A 20,772-nucleotide genomic window follows, 5' to 3' on the forward strand; every position below is an offset into this window, starting at 1 on the left:
ATTACACTACAAAATAACTCATGTAAATCCATCCAATATTTTATTGAATAAAAGCCCAACACAAATTTACAAAATTTACCAGTCAACATAAAAATTGACTGCGCTCCATGCGCATGTTCATTGTTAAAAATGTACCAGGACAGCCCTCAACATTTTCTGTCAAAAGAAAAACCAAAAAAAAACAAACACTAATATCTGAAACCACCCATATTCACATGACCCCGGCCTCAAACATTTGAATGAAAATAGGAACACTGGATGGATCAGCAGGTTCTGGTACTGGGAGGTGATATGCTGTAACTTGGAGTTGCCTGTTTAAAGCAAAAGGGTGCACGTTTGGATAATTGTTCAATTCTTGTCACAGTCGAAAACGACTGCATTTCGACAAGAAAGATTGCATAAATACATTGAAGAGGGGAAAGAGGAATTGCTTGAATGTAAGAATATTAGTTCCTCGATACTTTTAATGGATGTTCAAAAACAAAAGAACACCTGAACATGAGAAAATTTAAAGAGAATTTATAATTGAGAACATTAATCTGAAAACTCAACTCCGCCCTGCAAAATAAAAAGATACCAGTAGAAGCAACTAGGTGGCAATTACAATATGAAAACAAACTAAAGACAGTTAAATTTAGCTACTGAACATATAAGTGACAACACAGAAGTTCAGTGGTACCAATTGTCTTAAAGGAACAACACACCATGTTTCTTAAAGCCTTCACTTAATAAAAAGATGTTTAGTTTATGTGGTCTTGTAAATAATGTGTACAATAACAGAAGGACAGACATTCACTTGTGGCACATCCACTCAAACGGAGCTCAGAAATAAAGAAACCAACTTTTCAAAGGGTTGATTGAAAAAAAATAACCCCATCTTATTCAGTAAGCTGTAACATTCAAAACAGTGTAGAAAGAAATCTCTCTCTCCCATGTTTGACAAAGCATTTCTCCCTACAGGGTTTTCATGTTTCCAACTACTAAACAAGCAGGTAAATCTTATTTTCCTGGAAACATGGATACTCTCAGAGCTTTGAAAACTAGATGTTGAGCCCCTTAAACCCAGCTTGTTTTGTTGAAGCTAGTCCAAGGAGGGTGGATGCTGGGATGTGTTTGCTGACTGGGAGGCAGCGTCCCTCAAGGGAAGAAGCCGGATGAGTCGATCTACTCGATCAGCTTCTTTGCCTTGAAGAAGCGCCGCAGGTAGAAGACCTGCCACGTGGCCAGGCCGATGAGACAACACATGGAGAATATACTGAAGTACAGTACGCGTGTGTTTGTAGACTCTGGAGAAATAAAGAAAAATGCTAGTATTATTGGACAGTAAGAAATTCTTGCTATCCCTGCAATGAATTAAAAACCATCTTGCTTTTAGATTAGGCGTCAGCAGCCTTTTCAGTTCAAAGGGCAATTCCTGCCCAATAAAATAACATTTGTCTAAAGGCACAAAACTTTCTTAAACATTTCCAAAAAGGGATTCAGTTTCACAAATACACACTGCGTTAAACTTAAGTTTTATTGTGAAAATTGATTAATTGTATTTCTATTTTTAGATTAAAGAAAAATAAGTTTACTATTAAGAATCCACTCCTCTCAATCCTTTTCATTCTTGTAGAAAAGCAGTCAGTCAACTTCAAAACAACTAAATCACAAACTAATTATGAAGTAATTGACTTAAAAAACCAATAGGCTCAATCTGCTAGAAAAGGTCTATGATGAGAAGTTTTAAAAACTTCCTTTATTCTAAAAAAATTTGTCTTTTTCACATAATTATTGTCCTAGATTATGAAGAGCCACTTTCAGAGGAAGAAAAGCCATCAGCTTATAGACACCTGTACATAATACACATGTTCATTTTACATATTATGCAAAAGTACGAATCTGTGTAAGTACTGTGTTGGCGTACCGTTGGTATCCCGCATTTCCTCTTCTCTCTTCTTCATGTAAGCAAAGTCATTGACGATGGACTCAGACAGATCTTCCAGTCGCCTGAGCTCAACCTCCAGAGGCTTCAGTTTTTCCACCTTTGCAATCTGGAGGGACAAAAAAAAAAAGAGAAACAGAAAGCTTATAAAACCTCTAAATAAAATGCTGGCATTCCAAAATAAAGTGGAACAAAAAACATTTGAAATTGTTGAATGCTCAGCCCAGCAGGTGTCACTCTTGAGCTAAAAATCACAAATGGGGCAAATATTTGCCAGGCTTTCCCTTTCACTTATTTGATTTGATTTGAACACCAACATTATTGAAACCGTGCCTGAAAAGGGAGATTTTGATCATGAACAAAACAGCAGTTCTGAAAGGTTTAGAAAATTAAAGACTAATATTCAAATTTCAAACATAAAACCTACATTAATTATAAAACTAACTCAAGTTAGATCCCTTAATAGATGTGAATTATATATACTTTCAACTTAATTTGATGGGGTTGTGTGCCTTTCTCTTCCTGTTAGAAACATCTACAATAGCCACAATAAAGACACGGTAATAATTATTGCTCAAGCTCACTTGAGAATATGATAAGAACGTCTCGATTCCTCGGAAGCAAGGCAATAAATTGAGGAGTGGCACAAAACCTTTATTTGGACTATATATGGACTTTCCTTCCCTTCCCATTCATCTGAGGGATTACTGAGCACAATTTGATGGCAGACAAAACTAACCCTGGATGGTTTAAAGTAAAATCCTTAAAATTCAGATATCAAATCTTGAGGAATCAAAGATTCTAATCTTGGACTCCCTACTTGTATGAACTATATGCTTCACGACAGATTAAAACCTTTATTCTACCAGTTAGCTTTGGTAAATGATTGAAACAGCTATTATAACAGATTTATCAGAGCAGAGTTCAGGGGAAAACTGACCGGAAATGTTTGTGGAAAATCATACTTGTATACGCAGATATCATCATAAGTCAACAAATCTTGCAAAACATTCCAGGAAGGCTCCCACACTCTGTGCTGATACACACGTGGGTTATCATGAAACATTAAATATTTGTTGCTTTGGAGAAAGGAATAGCTCATTCAGACACTCAGTTCGGTAAACAAAAATTACCAACGTTGTGTTCAAACATTACGATGACCTGCATCAGATCGCTCCGTGCTTGGCTGAGTGATGGGCACTGAAGTTACTGTTGGGTGCAAAGTTTGAGGAAAATCTTAATAAAGTTCCTGAGTTATAAAAGGGCAAAATGGTTACGTAGCATTTCCCTTTCCGGAAGACTTGATCCAAGTTACATGAAAAGATCAATAGCTTATCAGATCTGGCAGGGCAAACATTTTATTCACCTGACTAAAGACATAAGTTTAACCATGTCCGTTTCTAAAAGAATGAACATGGTCATGCTGCCAGTTTAAACATACAAGAGATGTAAAACCCCTTTATCCCCGCCTTAATGAGCTAAATTAGTCAAACACAGTCTTTGAAATCAATGAAATCTTGCGCAGTCAGAAAGCAGAGTTGATAATCAGGAGGAAAAGGGAAAAAAAAGTTTCACAGCACAGATTGTGTCTGCTAAACAGACAGCATTGTGTAACGACATTTTTTTTCTCTTTCAAGTACACCCTCTTCTGAACAGGTTGCAAATTTATTCAAGTATTATGTAAGTTAATACATGCGTAAAGCCAGCTCCGCCCTTTCTCTAACAGACAGGAATGCCCTCTTCAAGTTCAACTGTGAATATCCACCGACGCGCCGTTCCGCTGAACAGTATGTAATATTTGCACAACATGTGTGGGCAGAGAAAGGCGATTCTCAGCTACAAGCAATGTGTTTTTTCCTTTTTGAATCCATTAAAAAAAAAAAATCACCTGACGCAGACGGATCCTATAACAGAGGACCCTACAGCAGATTCACACTTTTATATAAAGTCCGTATTCATTATTTTTGGCATGGCACAATTTTAATTTTTACTTACTGTTTCTTAAAAATGCCATTTTCACAATGTTGACAAAAGACACCCACACTACTGTTTGTACAAAGTACAAAGAAAGCAAACTAACTTTTACACTCATTTCAAAACGCCTCCGTCTTTCTATTATTTTTTTAACTCAACTAACTTGATTAAATGATAGTTGAACACAGCATAAAAATCCGAGTAGAAATATTCACGCTGGCATATTTCAAACATATTTGGGAGTAAAAATCCCAGCTGTAAGAGTATTGGGAGCAAGACATCTTATCTACAATTTGGATCGGGTTTATTTGACATCAGGAAGCACAGATTTCAGTCTCCTGACACTTTACCTCTTCGTAGTTTTTGGCCTCGACACCATGCTTCATGTCCAGATTGACCAGCTGGTCAGGCACTCTCCCTGTTCCTGTGGATTTTCACAGAATTGAAATTAAACATTGTGATTGCTTATTTTGCAAAGGACAATTAACATTCTGTAACAGTAAACTAAAAAAAAAAAAAAGAGTTATATTTATCAGAACTTTTGAGGATTCAAATACGTCAAAAATGTCTCCAGATTATTACGAATAATATGAGATTCACAATATAATCAAATATAAGACTGTATTTTGATTAGATTCCTCTGATTACTTTAATTGCTGTACGATTTTGCTTACCCATGGGTGATTTGCTTTCAAAGCAAACCTCAAACATGTCATAGTCCTCTGTGGTGAAGGCAAACTTTCCTTTTGTTGCATCTTCCTTCGAGTAAAGAGTGTGGCTGGAAGAGTCAGTGATCTACAAAGTTACAACGACATACATTTAGACCTTCTGGCAGAACATAGCCAACATTTTTGGAGTAGTTTGAAAAATCCTTTTAAAATTATTTTCCATAAAAAAAACAACTATGGTGGTTATATGTGTATGTATATATAAATTTACCTGATTTAATATTGTAAATAATATAAATGTCACCATATTCATGTTTATATTGTATATATTGTCTAGATTGTTTGCACTGTTGTCGCCGACTTTAATCTCACTGTACCTGTGTACAGTGACAAACAAATTCTAAATATACATTTTTAATTTGATAAAAGGTTGCAGTTTAACAGAACTGTGTGACTCTTTTAGGTTGTCTAACAACGTTCAGAACGCTCAACAATTTATTATGTATTTTGCAGCCTTTAACTTTTGTTAGTGTTTTTAACATCTTCTGTTGCTGATAGGATAAGAGCAACACTTTCGTCAACGGGAAGAGGTCAGAGACAACCTGCCAGTGCAATCTAAGTTCACCTCACTCACCACTAATAAAATCAATATTAAATCATCTGTATTGAAATACAAACTACAGGAGCACACATTCTTGCTAATAAATAGTCTGAAATTTATCATATTCAGAAGATTCTAACTTTAACAAGTATTTAAGACTTTTTCAACTTTGGAAGCAACCAGCTGTTAACTTTGTTGCAGTCACATATTTGACGTGTCAGTCTGCTGCCCCTTCGACGGTGGATTTGAATGGGTCATACCGTAATGTGACACTTGAAATGGTTTGCAAACCACCATCTGGCACACCAAATGCATTATTGTGAGCACAAATTGTAATACATAAAAAAGCATTCCGTTTAAACGTGTTCATTAACAACATGAAGAAACAATCAAATAAAAAATGTGGAGAAAGGTTTTTCAGAATCAAAGCAGAAAATTAAGGATTATTCCAAATTATGTATTAAAGCTGATGACCCAAATATGTCTTTTACTAAATTCATAAAGTACCTCCCAGAATATCCCATTTGCGTGTATGTTTCCAGACTGAAAAAACAAAAACTTTTTACTTTCCGCTATGATGACAATAGATGGGAAAATAAAATAGACTTGAGAATATCATCCGTAATTTTTTTGTTTTACAGCATACAAATCCGAAACTTGACAGCTGTTAACTTTTAAAATATATTTTTAGAATTTAGAAAACATAAAAAAGTATGCAGACGCCATTATGGGCCATCAATATAAATAAAAAATTTCCCCAGGCCGGGTTCATGTGAATATTACATACAAACTAAATCTGACGTGTATGTGTCTGAGCAGTCTGTAAGAGTGACGTGTAACAGCTACACAGCAGAGACTATGACACCTACATAAATATTGTCAATATAACTAAATAATGCAGCGCAAACACTGATGGGTTTTACGGCTGGCGTCAAAGTAATCAGAGTTTATGCAACAAGCAAATTATATCAAAACCAATAAGTGAAAAAACATTGATAGAGCATTAGCTACCTAGCTAGCTAGCTGACTGTAAAACCAGGAAGACGAGTTTTTTCGGGCCTACCTTAGCAGCATTGCTAACAACAGTTGTCACTGACTAAAGTCCTTCAACCCTTCAAACTAAACTTACAAGAATAAACTATCCCCTTGTCTCACAGCTACTTCTCTTTGCTACTGATATATAACAATTAAAGCCATTTTGCCTTAATGTAAACTGTGTTTTGGCGTCAACGGCCCCCAGTATGTGCTCACCTTCAGGTTAGTTTTGGTGTTCGTCTGCTCGCCGATTTCATACTCCCCCGTAACCAGGACGTCTTTATGGATCTCCTCTCGTAAGCATTTTCTAGAGTTGACCGGTAAAAAGAAAGAAATTGAAACGACGGATTCGATGAGAACCGGTAGCAGCAGTAGCGCAGCAAATCGAGCCATGGCTACCATGAACCGACCAACCAACCAGCCCGTGCCAACCAACCAGCTTTACACCGAGCTCCGGCTCGCATAGTCGGCCTCGCTGGGCGCAGCAGCGCCCCCGCTGACCTGGAGGGAGAACTGCTATAAAATGTTTTTAGATGAGAGATGAACAGAGTCTTAAGTAAGGATACTCGGTCTTTATCCCAGAGATTAACATATATTGGTACTAAATGTACCTTAAAATAAAAGTGAAAGAGCTTGTGAAGTTGGTAAGAGAGTCTCACTCATGTCCTGCATTTGTTTAGCACTTTATTAAATCTAAGGACTCTGCACTTTGCACTACATTCAGTCATTCACCTATTCATAAGGAAGAAAGAGAGAGAATGTGTGTGTTACACTTACATAGATAAGAACTATGTACAGTACGAGCTATGAGAAGAAAAAATATCTTAAGCTATGACGAAACATCTGAAGAATGATCATGGAAGATTTCCACTTCAAACAGGCTCAATTTCTGTGGCAACACACAGGTATTATTACTGCCCAACCTAGAATCAATAATTTTGTTGAATGGAACCATTCTGAAGTAGGTCGAAATCTCTCAAAAATTACATCTATCAGTCTGGAAAGGGTTACATAGCCATTTGTAAGACTTTGGACCTTTGAACCCCTGTCGGAGCAGTTTACAACAATGGAACATTGTTGAACAGTGGTGAACCTCCATAGGAGTTTCCAGGCTACTGAAACTACTCCAAAAATGCACCATAGTACGTCAAAGAATTGCAGACCTCAACTTTGATGAGTGTTCATGTTTCAATAGTGAGAAAGAGACTGAGCAAGAATTGCACCCACTGATGAATTCACTAACTATTGTTTGCCAAAAAACAGGAGTTGAAACTTTAGCTAGTGTATATGAGCCACTTGTGTTTTTCATTATCTCGGTTGTTTAACTTTTTATTGCTGTTTATCTTAGAAAATTTAATGAGCCTGATATTAAATGTTAAATGGCTGATGCCAAAACGTTTTCTTACAACTACAACAGGAAGCGTTACAAATTCAGAACCATTTAAAAATCTTAGGTAAGCTGGAACTGTATGAATTACATGTTCGGATTGCTTTAGTCCGCATCTGTCTTCACACCTCATGTTCTTTATTTTGCAATCAAATTCCACTTTTGCTTACCTGTTGCATGGGTTCAAAATCATCTGAACGTCCTGTTCCCACGGCATTCCACTTATTCAAACCCATTCAATGAATTAGAATATTATTGAAAAGCCTGCTTATTGTAAAAATTTAATCACTAAATGGAGCAGATTTTATAGATTAATTACACACAGATGGATATTGGGCAGCCTTTATTTCTGTTATGATTTCTCACAACTAACATCAGAATATTGCATCAAACCAATAACACACATTATCCATTCATCCATCCATTATCTTACACCCAAGAAAAGTAAAACACATTATTTCTAAAAAAAAAAAAAAATAAATAAATGTTGGGTTTTTTAGGAAAGATATGTTTAATAATTGATTAAAGATTACTTTTTCAAAAGGTACTTTTAATCTGAGAATCAAGACTCATTAGGACTTATATTGTAATTTATTGAATATGACTCTACATACAGACATTGGGTGCTTTGCTCTTGAAGAAAGACTGTTGCCTCTGAACACACCCTGTAATACAGCATTTCCCCACCTACGGTCCTCAAGACACTCTGTCCTGCAAGTCTTACATGCATCTATGTTTTGACACAATGCAAATTGGTTGCAATCACCAAACCACTGCAGAACTTACACATCTGTTAGATGGATTGGTGCACAAAATCATCTGAAAACATTTATCACACATATACATATTTATCAATTTAGTGTAAAGATGGGCAAGAATAAAATTTTTCTTCTAAGCCATAGCATCACTACTGACTTGTTAGTCACTAGTGACTAAATAAGCATATATAAGATTAATATAAATTACTTATATTAATCTATTTTTTCTCTTTTGTGTCCAGTTTTGCTCCGTAATAACACATAAAGCTGGGAGAAAATGTCCAATAACAGTATAAGGACAGCATGGTTGCTTATTGTGTTTCTCTAATGATTAAATCTGTGGAAGGCAGAACCAAAGGCAACTAACCATCCAGCTGGTGGAGTCTGAGGGGCTCCATGACGGTAAAAAGCCCAGTCTGACCCAAGCAGGGCACTTCCCACAGTTCTGGTGGAATATTTTTTATTCTCTCATGCTATGAATTCCCTTTAATCATAGCAGTAGTAGAATCAGTGCAGCTACTTTACTTAATCAAATAATTAGTGAGAAGATCTCAATGTGAATAATAAAACTTGTAATTCTGGAGTACAATTATTATTAGTTATAGATTTTTCTTGAAATCCTTATTTAAAATGTAAATATATTTGGTTCCTTGACTGTACCTATTCACAAAATCAAATTTAGAAAATCTTACTGTCTTTCCTTTTTCACAAAGATCACCATGCATAAGACAAGACAAAGAGCTTAAATGTGTTTAGTTGTATGTAATTATATTGAGTAGTATTTATTATTTTTTGTTTAATTACAATTTCCTGCTACTACATTACTGAATTTCATTTACAGATTACAACAATCGAAAACTGCAAATTTAGTGGTGAAGCTGTCTAATTAGATTTTCCTCTTTTTTTGTAGGATTTTTACCATTGACCTAAAGACATAAGTCACAATTAATTGTGTGTGCTGCTGACTAAATTGTACGTCAGTGATCAGACTGTATTGTCACTGCCTGCGGTATGTAACAGTGTGAGGCTCACATGCCTGAACACTCTCAAAGTGTTGCAATCCAATATCAGGTTCAAGCAGGTTACTGGAGAGCTGCAGAAAATTGTGAAAATAGTTACTGAAGCTCTATGACCCATTTGATTCCTCCTGGTAAGATTTGCAGTCTTACTAGTTAAAACATGAAGCATTTCTACAGAATAATCGATTGGAGCAACATGTTAACATGTACTAGAAGCTATTGTTTTAAAAATTTCTTATACGTCTGTGGGATTCCTCTGAGGAAACAATAATTTCCAGCAAAATTCTAGTGAGAGCCTTACATAAACCACAGAGCATTCTCAGTCTGGGCTTCCCAGTGTGTCTGAATGGCCATTTCCTGAGACTAATATTGAGTGGCAGTGTGTGGGAAGACTTGTGCAAACACATCATTTCGAGGCAGCGAGAACCACAGTCAATCGATCAACGGTTTTGATTTATTCTGCTGAATAACAACAACGTTAAGAGGATAGCTCGTACTTTTTGAGTGTCCAAAACACTCAAAATGATGTTAATGATCACACAATAGTTTTATTGCAACATGTTTTCTTTTTTTTATGATTGCATAATATGTAGTCCAGCCTGAAGAAATGGAGGCATCGTAAGCAGCGTTTGCTGGGATATTTTGAAAATCCCAAAAGCCATTATTTTTCTGTCAGCAGCTCAGGGATTACACAATTGTGCACCCTATAGCTGTCCAGTTTCCAGGGAAACATCCTCGTTACTGATCCCATGAGACGCGACGAGGACATGCTGCCGAGAGGGGAGTCTGGCACTATAGGTGAACAGTAATTATTGGGTAGAGAAATCCCTCCAGTATTGCTGCTTAGTGCGTCAAATAACCTCTAAGAATAGCACACGGCACACACTTCACTGGGCTGTGGGGATTTTAGACTGGAAATACAATTCATAAAATATTTAAAATTTAGAGCAATTGGCCATCATCATGCTCCAAGAACAATTTCACATTTTCTCAAATTACACCCAAAAGCAGTGTGCTTTGTAATGAGTCTGCGCTTACTGTTCTCACAAATCTGAAAAATGTGACAGGAATTTGTATTCACGCCCGCTTGGCTTTGCAGATTGCAGAACTGCCTTTCAATTAACAGGTGTCAGTATTATAACATGTTTCTTCCAGCTTTGCACACCTACAGACAACATTTTGGCCACTGATCTTTACAAAATAGCTATAACGTGTTAAAGTGAAGCTGTCAGTGTTTGTTTGACTTGATTCCTCGCATCTTCATATTTTCAAATCATGTAATGATTTGTTAAATGCTCAAAGTTTAGGGTGTTGTTTTGTAATCTAATCAAGCTTCTCCACAACATTTTACCTGAGCTTCTTTTTCTGCTGTCTTCTTTGTTCTTCATGCTGCTGTCCACTAATGTCCTGTAACTAACCTCTAAAACCTTTACAGAACAGCAGTATGTCTACTGAGATTCAATCACATATACTCCCTAATTTGATTAATTTGATGGGGGTGAATTAGAGATGCACATTTACTTTTCTGATTTTCAGTCGTAAAATGTTTTGGAAATCGGGTTGCACCTCCGCTTCGCAGTTATGATGTTGTGCAAACCAACACAACTTTTGTGTTGGTTTGTCACATAAAATCCCAATAAATGACATCGAAGATTATGATTGTAACTTGATAAAATGTGAAAACCCTTTTTGTGGAATTTCAAGCAAAAAACGTTTGAACACATTTATTGCGGTTTACATATGCATTTTGTTTATGTGAGACGGAACTTCTATGATTTATTCACCTTTTTATTGTCCTCTTGGCTTTGTGTCATGATTGCATGTCAGTTGGACTACTTCCTTAAAAGTGCATTCCTTCTGACGCAAGTTAGTACACACCCTTCAACCGGCTGCTGTCACACGGCACGTTATTACAAATAAAACACAGACAAATGGTTTGAACTCAAGTCTAGAGCAAATCAGAAAGCGAATTAGTCACACATTAACTCAGGTGACCCGGTGGAATATGCCGCCTTGCAAGAGTGTTCAATGAAACTCTTTCACATTTTGTTCTAACAACAGACTTCACTCTGCTTTATTGTGATGATATGTGGTGAACAGTACAAAAGGTTAATTGTGATGTGGACAAAAAAAAACCAAAAACGATGGAAGGTTTTGAGAGTGGTTTCAGCACTATAATGTGGAGATGCTTTTCAGCAGGTTAGTGTTGGTGGGAAAATAGATGGAGCTAAACAAAACACACTTTTAGCAAGGGACTTTATCTCCACTGCATCAGATCAACTTGTCCTGTTAAGGAATTTCAACATGTCTCATATGAAGATTGATTACTCTCTACAAGAGCTGACTGAAGTAAAAAATGCAGGGCTGGATAGCAATCACAAGTCTGATATATTCACATTTTTAGACACCATTCTGACATGTCTCTGAAAAATTAAGTTACTTGGGGGCTGATCCTTCTTAATACAAAGCCAAGCCTAAATGAGCTTTTGTCATCTTGGTACGTAGGTGAACTCAGCTGTTTCATCATCACCACTCTCACAGAGGCAGGGATCTCTGTCTGTCTCCCTCCCTGCTATCCTCATATATACATCATTTTTCCTCCTCCAGCCTTGCCTTGGTGCGTACTGCTTTCCTCCTCTCCCTTTCTCTATTATGCACTGCCTGGATCCTCCCCTGGGCTGAAGCACCGACGCAGGTTGGCGTCACAGTGGTCTAATTTTACTGCTGTTGATGCTGATGTTAAAAGAAGCAAAAGGCACCTGCTATTTCTGCTGCGACCCCCGTATCCCCCCGCCTGGCAGAAGGGATATTAATAGAGTTATGTGGCGCTGCATGGTCGCACATAGAGCTGAGGAAAAGGAGGTGCTGCTTCAATGTAAAAGAATACAGATTCAGCCAGAATCGGGCTGTTGTGCAAGAGCACAAGGCTAGTGAAACAGGAAGTTCTGTCAAAACACAGGTTTACTAAAAGCTTTCTTACAAGTGTTCTCCATGCATAAAGAAAAAGTTTTGCTTTGCAAATTTTAGACTCCTTCTCAGGTTATGCTAAGATCCGGCTTCAAGGTATGCACGATAAGAGAACAGCATGTTTTGTATCTTGTATTGTGTTGCATAAAAAGGGTGTGACCGCAGTACAGGCACGGTTCAAACGTCAGAGTTAGTTACTTATTGTGCGACAGTAGTTTTCCCTAACACACACACACACACACATGAGCGCATTCACGCACTACGCATTTCCTGAGAAAGCTCCATTGGGCAATCCCTCACTGAAACATTTTGTACATGCGGATGTAAAGATGAGAAGAGCAGCGAGGTAAAATTACAAGTAGGGATGAGAAAGGTTGGATGACAAACTTTTTGAGAAACAATGTTGCACAAAATAATTATTTTTCAAAACTGCAAATGAGGAAATACATGTTCAGTTATCTGTTTCCCGTCAGAAAACAGGCAGGATTAATTTGCATTTATATTCACGTAAGTTAAATATGTGTCTCAATGAGGCGCATGTGCCCGATTAAAAGTACCTTTTAAAAAAACAACCTTTAAGCTGATATTATACAAGCTTTTCATTAAGCCCACATATATCTTTAAACAATTTATTGTTTGGGCATATTTTAATCTTAAATGTCAAGTTTTCACCAACTAAAAGTGGAAAATCAACATAATTAACAGAATAAAACAGATCAGAAACATAAATCTGTATGTATGTAGTTTAAGTTGTTGAACTGAGTTACTGAAAAAAAATGAGAAAAATTACTTTTTATTAATATTCAGATCTAGTCTGTAGACCTAGTTTCCAATGCTACAATTAATTAACTAACACAATTGTGTTTAATCATGCCTTTGTATACTTCACGGGTTAACAACTTATAGAGAGGATTGATAGAGTTTTTTAAGTCATGTCTATTTGTATAGCATACTTCAGCAACAAGGCAGCTCAAAGTGCCTTACATGATAGAAATAGGTCACAACAAATAAGCAAACAAACAATAAAGAAACATTTCTTTACAGTGACAAGAAAAGAGAAGCAACAACAGGTTGTAATCCAGAATTAAATAGGATTAATCTATTTTCCAGTTATTAAGTAAAGCCTGAATTTCAAGAAATTCAGAACTTAAATTAGAGGAGCAAACTAAATGCTGCTTCTCCATGTTTGGTTTTGGTTCTGGGGACGATGAGTGAACCAGACCTGATGGTACAACGACAACAGATCTTTCATGTATTTTGGTGCTAAGCCATTCAGTTATCTATAAAGTAACAAAAGTATTTTAAAGTCTATTCTCTGAGCTACATGGGAGCCAGTGTAAGAACTTTAGGACTGGGGTGATGTCTTATATCTTTCTAGTTTTAGTGAGAATGCAAGCAGCAGCGTTCTGGATCAGCTGAAGCTGTCCAACTTAATTTTCAGGCAGATCAGAACAATGTCTCCTTGTGAAGACACTGCCACAGTAATCGATGAACTATCAGTTATTTAATCCTATATATAAATGTCCTTCAGGTAATAGAAGGCTGGCTTTGTAATTGTCTTTATGTGTCTCTGCATGTTCAGGTCTGAGTCAATCACTACATCCAGATTTTGGGTCTGATTTAACTTGATGCATATCTACCAATCCTAAGCACGTTTATATAATTAACAGTGAAACCTTTAACACAGAAACCATGAAGGGCCTTCCAAAAGTATTCCTCCCTATTTAAGCTTTTCACTTATTGACAAGTGAAACTCGTCACACTTCATTTTGTTTTATTGGGATTTTTATGTGACAAAAATCAAAGAATGACATAATTGTGAAGTGGAAGGAAAACTAAATATGTTGTCCTTGTGTATTCTTTCAACACAAGAAGCACTGAATACACAGGGCGGTGGCCAATAGTTGATGGGTACAGGACATTCCTTGGAGACTGGGACGCTCCACTACAGCAAGACAACCACGCCAAGCCAAAGATACAGCCATAGGTAGCATACTGCAACATATGAAACCAAGATGTTACACAAAGATGCAGCCAGAGCTAAAATGGCTTGAGAGCTTACAGCGTTTTGCACACACACACCCACACACACACCCACCCACACACCCCCACACACAAATATGCTTTCAATTACACTATGTGACATAAGTTGTCAATAAAAATAAATCAAGCAGTTGTAAAAAAAAAAACAACAACACAAAAACTTTTAAGATATTTTTTAAAAGGTGCTGTGCTGTGACCCGCCTTGTCCATCATGTTCAAACTGGTTTCACATGTAGCCTAAATCATTTCCAAGTACAAATTTTCTTCCTCTTTTATATTTCTACGGATTTTTTGCGCATTTTTGTATTTTTCATCATAACACCAGCAAGTAAAACCAGCATACATTGTGGTTTGGACGTTTCTTTCGGATCCTCTTGCAATCTCTAAGCTTACTGTCTCTCAAAGAGATGTGAGAAACAACGCAGCCTCGATTGCGGAAGGAGTGCAGTAATTTTCCCCTTTCCAGTGGACATGCCAATTTCACTTCAGCGAGAGTACTGCGACAACGATTTTTGTCTTTTGGTGGAAAAATAAGGCGTACGAAACTGAGTAAACTGTGCGGACAGTCTCTCTGCTGACAGATTGCAACAGCGACTCCACATTGGTCTCTATATTTGGGCTCGGAAGTAAGACGTCACCGCGCACCGCTTGCAAATCAAAAAAATGGAAAGAACGCACTGACGTCAACTCCCTGACGTTTCGCCAGCCTTGACAACAGACGGAACAATAAATAGAGCTGGTCGAGGAGCAGGAAAAATACAGCTATTTCTATACGAGCGCTTTTCGAACAGTTGCTATATTTTAACTGAGCCTGTTTTATAGAAATATGAAAGTTGAGAGTTAAAATTAGTCAGACAACTTAATGAATTTAAATATCTCTATTTTTTATTCACATGTCTTACAAACAACATTCGTCAGTACGCTAAAAAAATAAAATTTAATAAATTAAAAGGACAAGTGTTTTCACAGAAAACTCCATAGTATAGTTTTATAGACCACTCAGACCATGGTTCAGACAAAGAACACCAGTTTTTTTTGTTTTGTTTTAAGTTTCACAAACAGTTCACAAATACTCTAATTTTCAAAAAACAAAGTTGGTCAAATAATAACTATTGCTCTCAGTACATAACAATGAACTTTCTTTTTAATCTAGCACCATGAAATCATATAAGGAACTTGTAGTACGACTAAGTGGTATTAGTTGAAACATGCTTAATAACTTGCTACATTGGTGTAATAGGCAAGTAGCTATACATAAAGGCAGATAAAATCATAAATATAATTTGCTTCCTGGTACAAGTCTGCTCCATAGCCCTGTAATCTGCACATCTGTCACATATTCAAGAAAATGTGCTTCTAGGAAGAAAGTTCATTTTTGGAAGAGTCTCTAAAGGGCCAGCAGGGTTGGTGAGCTGAGGGAGTCAGAGGACTGATCGTTGCTGTTGCTTCCTCTCCTGTGTGCGATGCCGCAGGTGGGGAAGGTCTCAGCCTCTGGGAAGGTAAAGGCGAAAGAAGACGTGTAGGTGGTGCATGCTGGGGTGCAGGTCACCACAGGCGTACACAGGGGCTCAAAGTCATTGTTGCTGGTCGAGGTGTGAAGGGGCTCCCAGTCCTGGCCTGGATAGAGGGTGCTGGACAGGTCGACCTCGGGGACCGAGCGTGCCGTCTCCATCTCTGTCTTTTCCAGAAGGTTTAGGGATTCTTCGAGAACAGAGGCCTCCAGGTCTGCCATCTTAACAGTGCTGTCTGAGACTGCGGCGGCGGAGGGGACGGAGCTGGTGCTGGAGAAGATGGAGTTGGAGGCTGAGGTGAAAGTTGGCTGGCTGGAAGTGATCGTGGAAGTGACGGCAGTGGAGAGGCAGGACATGGGGAAGTCTGTGTCCAGTTCTGAAGGGATCTTGCAGATAGGCTGGTGAGCCGCCAGAATGAACTCAAGCCTTTCCTTCTCCTTCAGCAGGTTGGCAATGTCATTCTGCAGGGTGGACTTCTCATCCTCCAGCTTATCAGTTTCCTGGCAAAGGGAAAGAATAGAGGAAGTGGTACTTAGATGGCTGTTGGATTGTCATTAGCTCTGGTGGTGAATAGGTTTTGATAAGTGAGAGTGAATCAGGTGGGATACTTACAGCTTGCAGGGTGTCTGTAAGCTCTCGTCTCCTGTTGCGGCATTTAGCTGCTGCCTGCTTGTTCCTCAATCTGCGGATTCTTCTCTTCTCTTCCTCCTCAGGAGAGATCTGCGCATAACAATAATAAAAACAGTCAGATTCCAACTCTTACACCAATTTCAACTCATTCATTATTATGTAAGACCTTAGTTACACGATTAGATCATGTAATTACCTGTTCAACTCTGCCTCTCTTGGTAGAAATGTGAGGTCTGGTCGTTGCAGACTTCATGGCTGATCTGGGGTAGGCCGGGCTGGGCCTCGAGGTGTATGGGTGAGCCCTGTGAGAGGGGGCCACTGAGGAAACCAAAGGCTGGACCATCCACTGCAGATCCGGGCTTGTTGAAATAGCTGTGACGGTGGGGATGAAGGAGGCACTTGATGCTGACAGATCAGTGAATTCCTGGAAGAAATAAAGGAAAGAACATGAGGGGATTTGGTATAAGTTCAGGAGGAGAGGGGCAATGCAGGAGTTTATAAAAAGCTGGACTGTTTAAAAATATCTGTGTGATGTCAGCTATGACGTTACACACTCTCTATGGAGTTTCCAGGTGGATGAATGGAGATTGCATGGCACTATTTGCAGCGCAATCACCTTCCTACTATTCACTAACTTTTTGCCCTCAATCGAATCAGTAAATCAATGTAATAATCAAGCTCGGACAAACTCTACAGAAGTTGCTGTTCGCAAGGAGAAAAGATAAATAAATGAAATTGTGTACTTGACATACCTGAGACTGGGGAGATCCCAAGCTGGAATAAGATCCTGGCGGTGACGGGTAGTATCCCAAATTGTCCCCAGACGGGGAAGCTGTGCTGCAGCGTGAGGAAGAGTCGCACTCCGTATTGAAAGCGGTGAACATCATCGTCCCGAGAGTAACAATTAAAAGAAAAAAGAAGACGGACGACCCAGGCAAACCCTACTTTGGGACTATGTAAACTTGAGCGGAGAAAATCCCTTCAGTAGGTTTGTGAGAAACTCTTAAAAGTGCTGCTGTTGCTCGTTTTCCTGTAGTCCTTGCTCTGGTACTCAAAGTTTGAATGCCAACTCTGGAGTTGAGGAGCTTTTTATAGAGCATCGCAGTGACGTACCAGGAGGAGGGACTCTGTCACTTGATACCGCGGGAGAAAACCACCCAAACGTTTGCATAGCAACACAGAAAACACCGACAAACAACCACTTCGGCTTAGTCTTACTTTAAGAGAAAATAATACTACAACTCATCTTTTCATTTTCTATCAGCTGACAAAGAAACACCGAGTGTTTTGGTCGCTTTAAAGCTCCTCGGTAGAGAAATGGAATGTTCCAGAGCGGGATCCCCGACGCGTCATTTACCATATATGGTGTATCCTGTATGAAGGCGGTGCCTGATGGGAAACACACCGTCTCGAGATCGGCAGAGCTTTACATGACGTTATGTAAAACAATAAACACAGAGGCTGTTGTGAAAACCGAATAAGTAGGAGAATGGTCAGAAAATATAGCAGCCTACTTGACAAGTAGTCAAATATACATCAAAACAAAATTTACTGTGCTATAACAAAATGCATAAATATTATAACTTTACTAAGCTTACTAAGGTTCCAAAAGCTCATGTAGGATTTTAGAGCATACAATTCTTTGTAGTTAACCTGCCAAAAGTTAAATTATTAGCTGCACGTGTAACGGAATGAAAATCTGTAAAAGTAAAGTGTTTTATTCATATTGAGATTAAAACATACCCTTATATTTGCCACAACAAGCTATGCACTTTGATAGACTTTAGATAGAACTAAACAGTTAAAGAGGATAATACTGATCAAACATAGCATGACCAACATGGACACTCTATCTGGTCTGTGGCTATACAGTCCTCTATTGCAACAAATGCAAAAGTTTTTTGGCACATTTCTTACAAGAGTCAGCCTTAGAAAGTTGTAATTGCTTGTCTGTTGGATCACTTTTGATTGACACTCCCCACACCCTACAACAGCTGCAGTTTCAGAAATGCTTTGACCCAGTCATCTTACGAACACAATTGGACACTTGTCAGACTTGCTCAATTTTTTACACTTCTGCATTTTTTTCCCCTGTTTTAGACGCACTAACTTTTAGGACAAAATGTTTGCTTCCTCCGTAATATATCCCTTTTACCAAAGGGATATATTAAAGAGGTAGTAGGATGCACTTCACCTGTCACAGGTATAAGGGTATGTTTTGTTAGGCCTGACAGCTGTACCTTGTAAAAGCACTTTTTTGGCAAAACCCAATTGTGCAGCCATTTTTGACACATCATAAATAATCCAATCAGCATATTTCACTGACGCATGCCTTATCCACACTAGCTCTGTATGAATGTATTTCTGTAGAGTCAAATGTGTCAAAAGAAAAGAGGGGGCAAGTGTTCTTCTACAGCCCCAGGGCAGAACTTGCACCTTCTGCAATCTCACAAGGGGTGTGTGTAGCCATGGGGCAACTTCTAACCCTGTTTGATGCGTGTAGTTTGCCACGAAAGCAGTCTGGCTTGCTTGGGAGTGTCCTGGCTGTTTCGTCCTGAAGCCAAAGTATAGGGAATTCTCATGAAGGTTTACAAAAGAAGCTGAGTGGAATGTGTGAAATGCAATAATGATGACAACACAATTTTTAGGTTTCACTGTCTATCCAAGATGCATGGTTTGAAGGAATTACATTAACGGTCAGCAATTCTGATTATCAAGATTTTTTTTTCTTATATTGGTAAAAGTGTTTTTATTAAGTTAGTCATTGTTGTATATTTTTTCTGACATTTGCATTGTCGTTGTATTAATCATTATTTACAGTGATTTAAATGAAGTTTAATATTTTAAAGTTCCCAACATTTTGCGTTTGTTCTATTTTTTATTTTTATTTTTTTACGTTGGTAGAAAAGCCAGAAAAAGAAACACTTAAGCATCCCAGACTGCTAAATGTACTGTTATCAAAATAAACAACGTTCAAAATGAATAAAGTCTAAACTATTCACAATAGTGGCACTGTGTCAAAGTTTATCAGTTCATGTTAACGACCCGTGCTCTGATTCCCGCGCTCGTGTTTTGTTGAACATTCCTGGTTGCCACAGCAACGCCCAACCCCTTTCGCGTCAGTGACGTACATGTTTTGCATAGCAACAAAGATCGTCCGTGTTGTCAAGGATTACCACTTGAAAAGAAAAAAAAGAGAGAGAAACCCGATCTTCCGCTTCGGTAGTGGGGAGCTGTGCTCTCGTAAAATCGCATCAGAGTGAGACGTCTGTTGGTTTTCTGCGCTTTGGACGGTCGCTGTATTTCACCATGGTGCCTCCGGAGCAGTGGAATGAAACAGGACACCAAACAACTCTTCAGGTTTTTATTTGACGGATTGGCAAGAACAGAAACTTCCATGTCAGCCTCAATTGTTTGTTTTTACTTGGCTTCACTGAAGTTGAGCGATCACACTAAAGATAGTAAAGCCCCCAAAAAACCAAAATATTATTATTATTATTATTATTATTATTATTATTATTATTATTATTATTATTATTATTATTATTATTATTATTATTATTATTATTACCTCGTCAATCCATTCAATTAAACAAGTAGATTTTTTTTGTTGTTGAAATATTTCTCAAAAAAAGTCATTTGCACGTTAAAAGTTAAAAAGTGAATCGCAAATATGATCACAAAATCTTATTTTATGTTCAGATGTATTTACATAAAAAGTACCATGAGCTGCACAGGCACCCTAAATAGTCAGTTTGCCTCATTCACATAAACTTTAAATTCTGTGAACATTCATGCTCGTGATTTGATTAAGCCCCTAGCTGTGCGGTGTCTGCTGCTTAATGCTACAGCCAATTTGAACTCTTTCTGTTTAGAATCGCTTGCAAGTGGTTGAATTGGCTCAGTGCGACCACCTAGTGTTATGCCGGTAAAAGAACCCAGAGGGGGCAGTGACTGCCAGGAAACCTCTGGTAACGCACAGCCCCTCTGGCCAGTAACTATTCTGCAACTATTCCTCTCACACCAATGGATCTGTGAGGTCATCTGAAAATCTAAATATAGCCATCCATCCAGGCTGTGACATTGTCCAGGGAACTGGTTTAGGATATGTGGGAAAGCACTTAAATCATTATTCCCGAAAAATTAACAGATAGTGGAATTTTAATTATATTACACAACTTAATGTGTCATTTCCAGACATATTTATAGGGGATTTAACACTTGCACTTTGGCGCGATAAAAGCTGTTTTAAATG

At 38.1% G+C, this 20,772-nt stretch overlaps 2 protein-coding genes across 2 annotated transcripts; both read right to left on the bottom strand.

The window, feature by feature from the left end:
- Positions 1 to 18: 18 nt before the first annotated feature.
- Positions 19 to 6,655, bottom strand: tmed10 (transmembrane p24 trafficking protein 10). Its single transcript, XM_032585351.1, has 5 exons — positions 6,419 to 6,655; positions 4,573 to 4,693; positions 4,249 to 4,322; positions 1,907 to 2,033; positions 19 to 1,286 (listed from the first exon to the last, which is right to left on the bottom strand). The coding sequence occupies exons 1-5, from the start codon at positions 6,602 to 6,604 to the stop codon at positions 1,165 to 1,167; spliced, it is 630 nt and encodes a 209-aa protein (XP_032441242.1). The 5' UTR covers positions 6,605 to 6,655; the 3' UTR covers positions 19 to 1,164.
- Positions 6,656 to 15,239: 8,584 nt separating this feature from the next.
- On the bottom strand, positions 15,240 to 17,591 carry fosab (v-fos FBJ murine osteosarcoma viral oncogene homolog Ab). The gene is made up of 4 exons (XM_032585763.1): positions 17,270 to 17,591; positions 16,714 to 16,941; positions 16,500 to 16,607; positions 15,240 to 16,387 (listed from the first exon to the last, which is right to left on the bottom strand). Exons 1-4 carry the CDS (start codon positions 17,402 to 17,404, stop codon positions 15,764 to 15,766), a joined length of 1,095 nt encoding a protein of 364 aa, XP_032441654.1. The 5' UTR covers positions 17,405 to 17,591; the 3' UTR covers positions 15,240 to 15,763.
- Between the last annotated feature and the right edge of the window lie 3,181 nt (positions 17,592 to 20,772).

The sequence above is a fragment of the Xiphophorus hellerii genome, chromosome 15 (assembly GCF_003331165.1).
Source record: "Xiphophorus hellerii strain 12219 chromosome 15, Xiphophorus_hellerii-4.1, whole genome shotgun sequence".
In the NCBI taxonomy this organism is placed as follows: Eukaryota; Metazoa; Chordata; class Actinopteri; order Cyprinodontiformes; family Poeciliidae; genus Xiphophorus; species Xiphophorus hellerii.

Coding starts and splice junctions, on each gene's coding strand:
- tmed10 (XM_032585351.1), bottom strand. CDS start 6,604: ATGGTAGCCATGGCTCGATTTGCTGCGCTACTGCTGCTACCGGTTCTC. Junction 4,694..6,418: donor ACACCAAAACTAACCTGAAG/GTGAGCACATAC, acceptor GTAACTTTGTAG/ATCACTGACTCTTCCAGCCA. Junction 1,287..1,906: donor GGAAATGCGGGATACCAACG/GTACGCCAACAC, acceptor TTATTTCTCCAG/AGTCTACAAACACACGCGTA.
- fosab (XM_032585763.1), bottom strand. CDS start 17,404: ATGATGTTCACCGCTTTCAATACGGAGTGCGACTCTTCCTCACGCTGC. Junction 16,608..16,713: donor AGAGAGGCAGAGTTGAACAG/GTAATTACATGA, acceptor TGTTATGCGCAG/ATCTCTCCTGAGGAGGAAGA. Junction 16,388..16,499: donor TTACAGACACCCTGCAAGCT/GTAAGTATCCCA, acceptor TCCCTTTGCCAG/GAAACTGATAAGCTGGAGGA.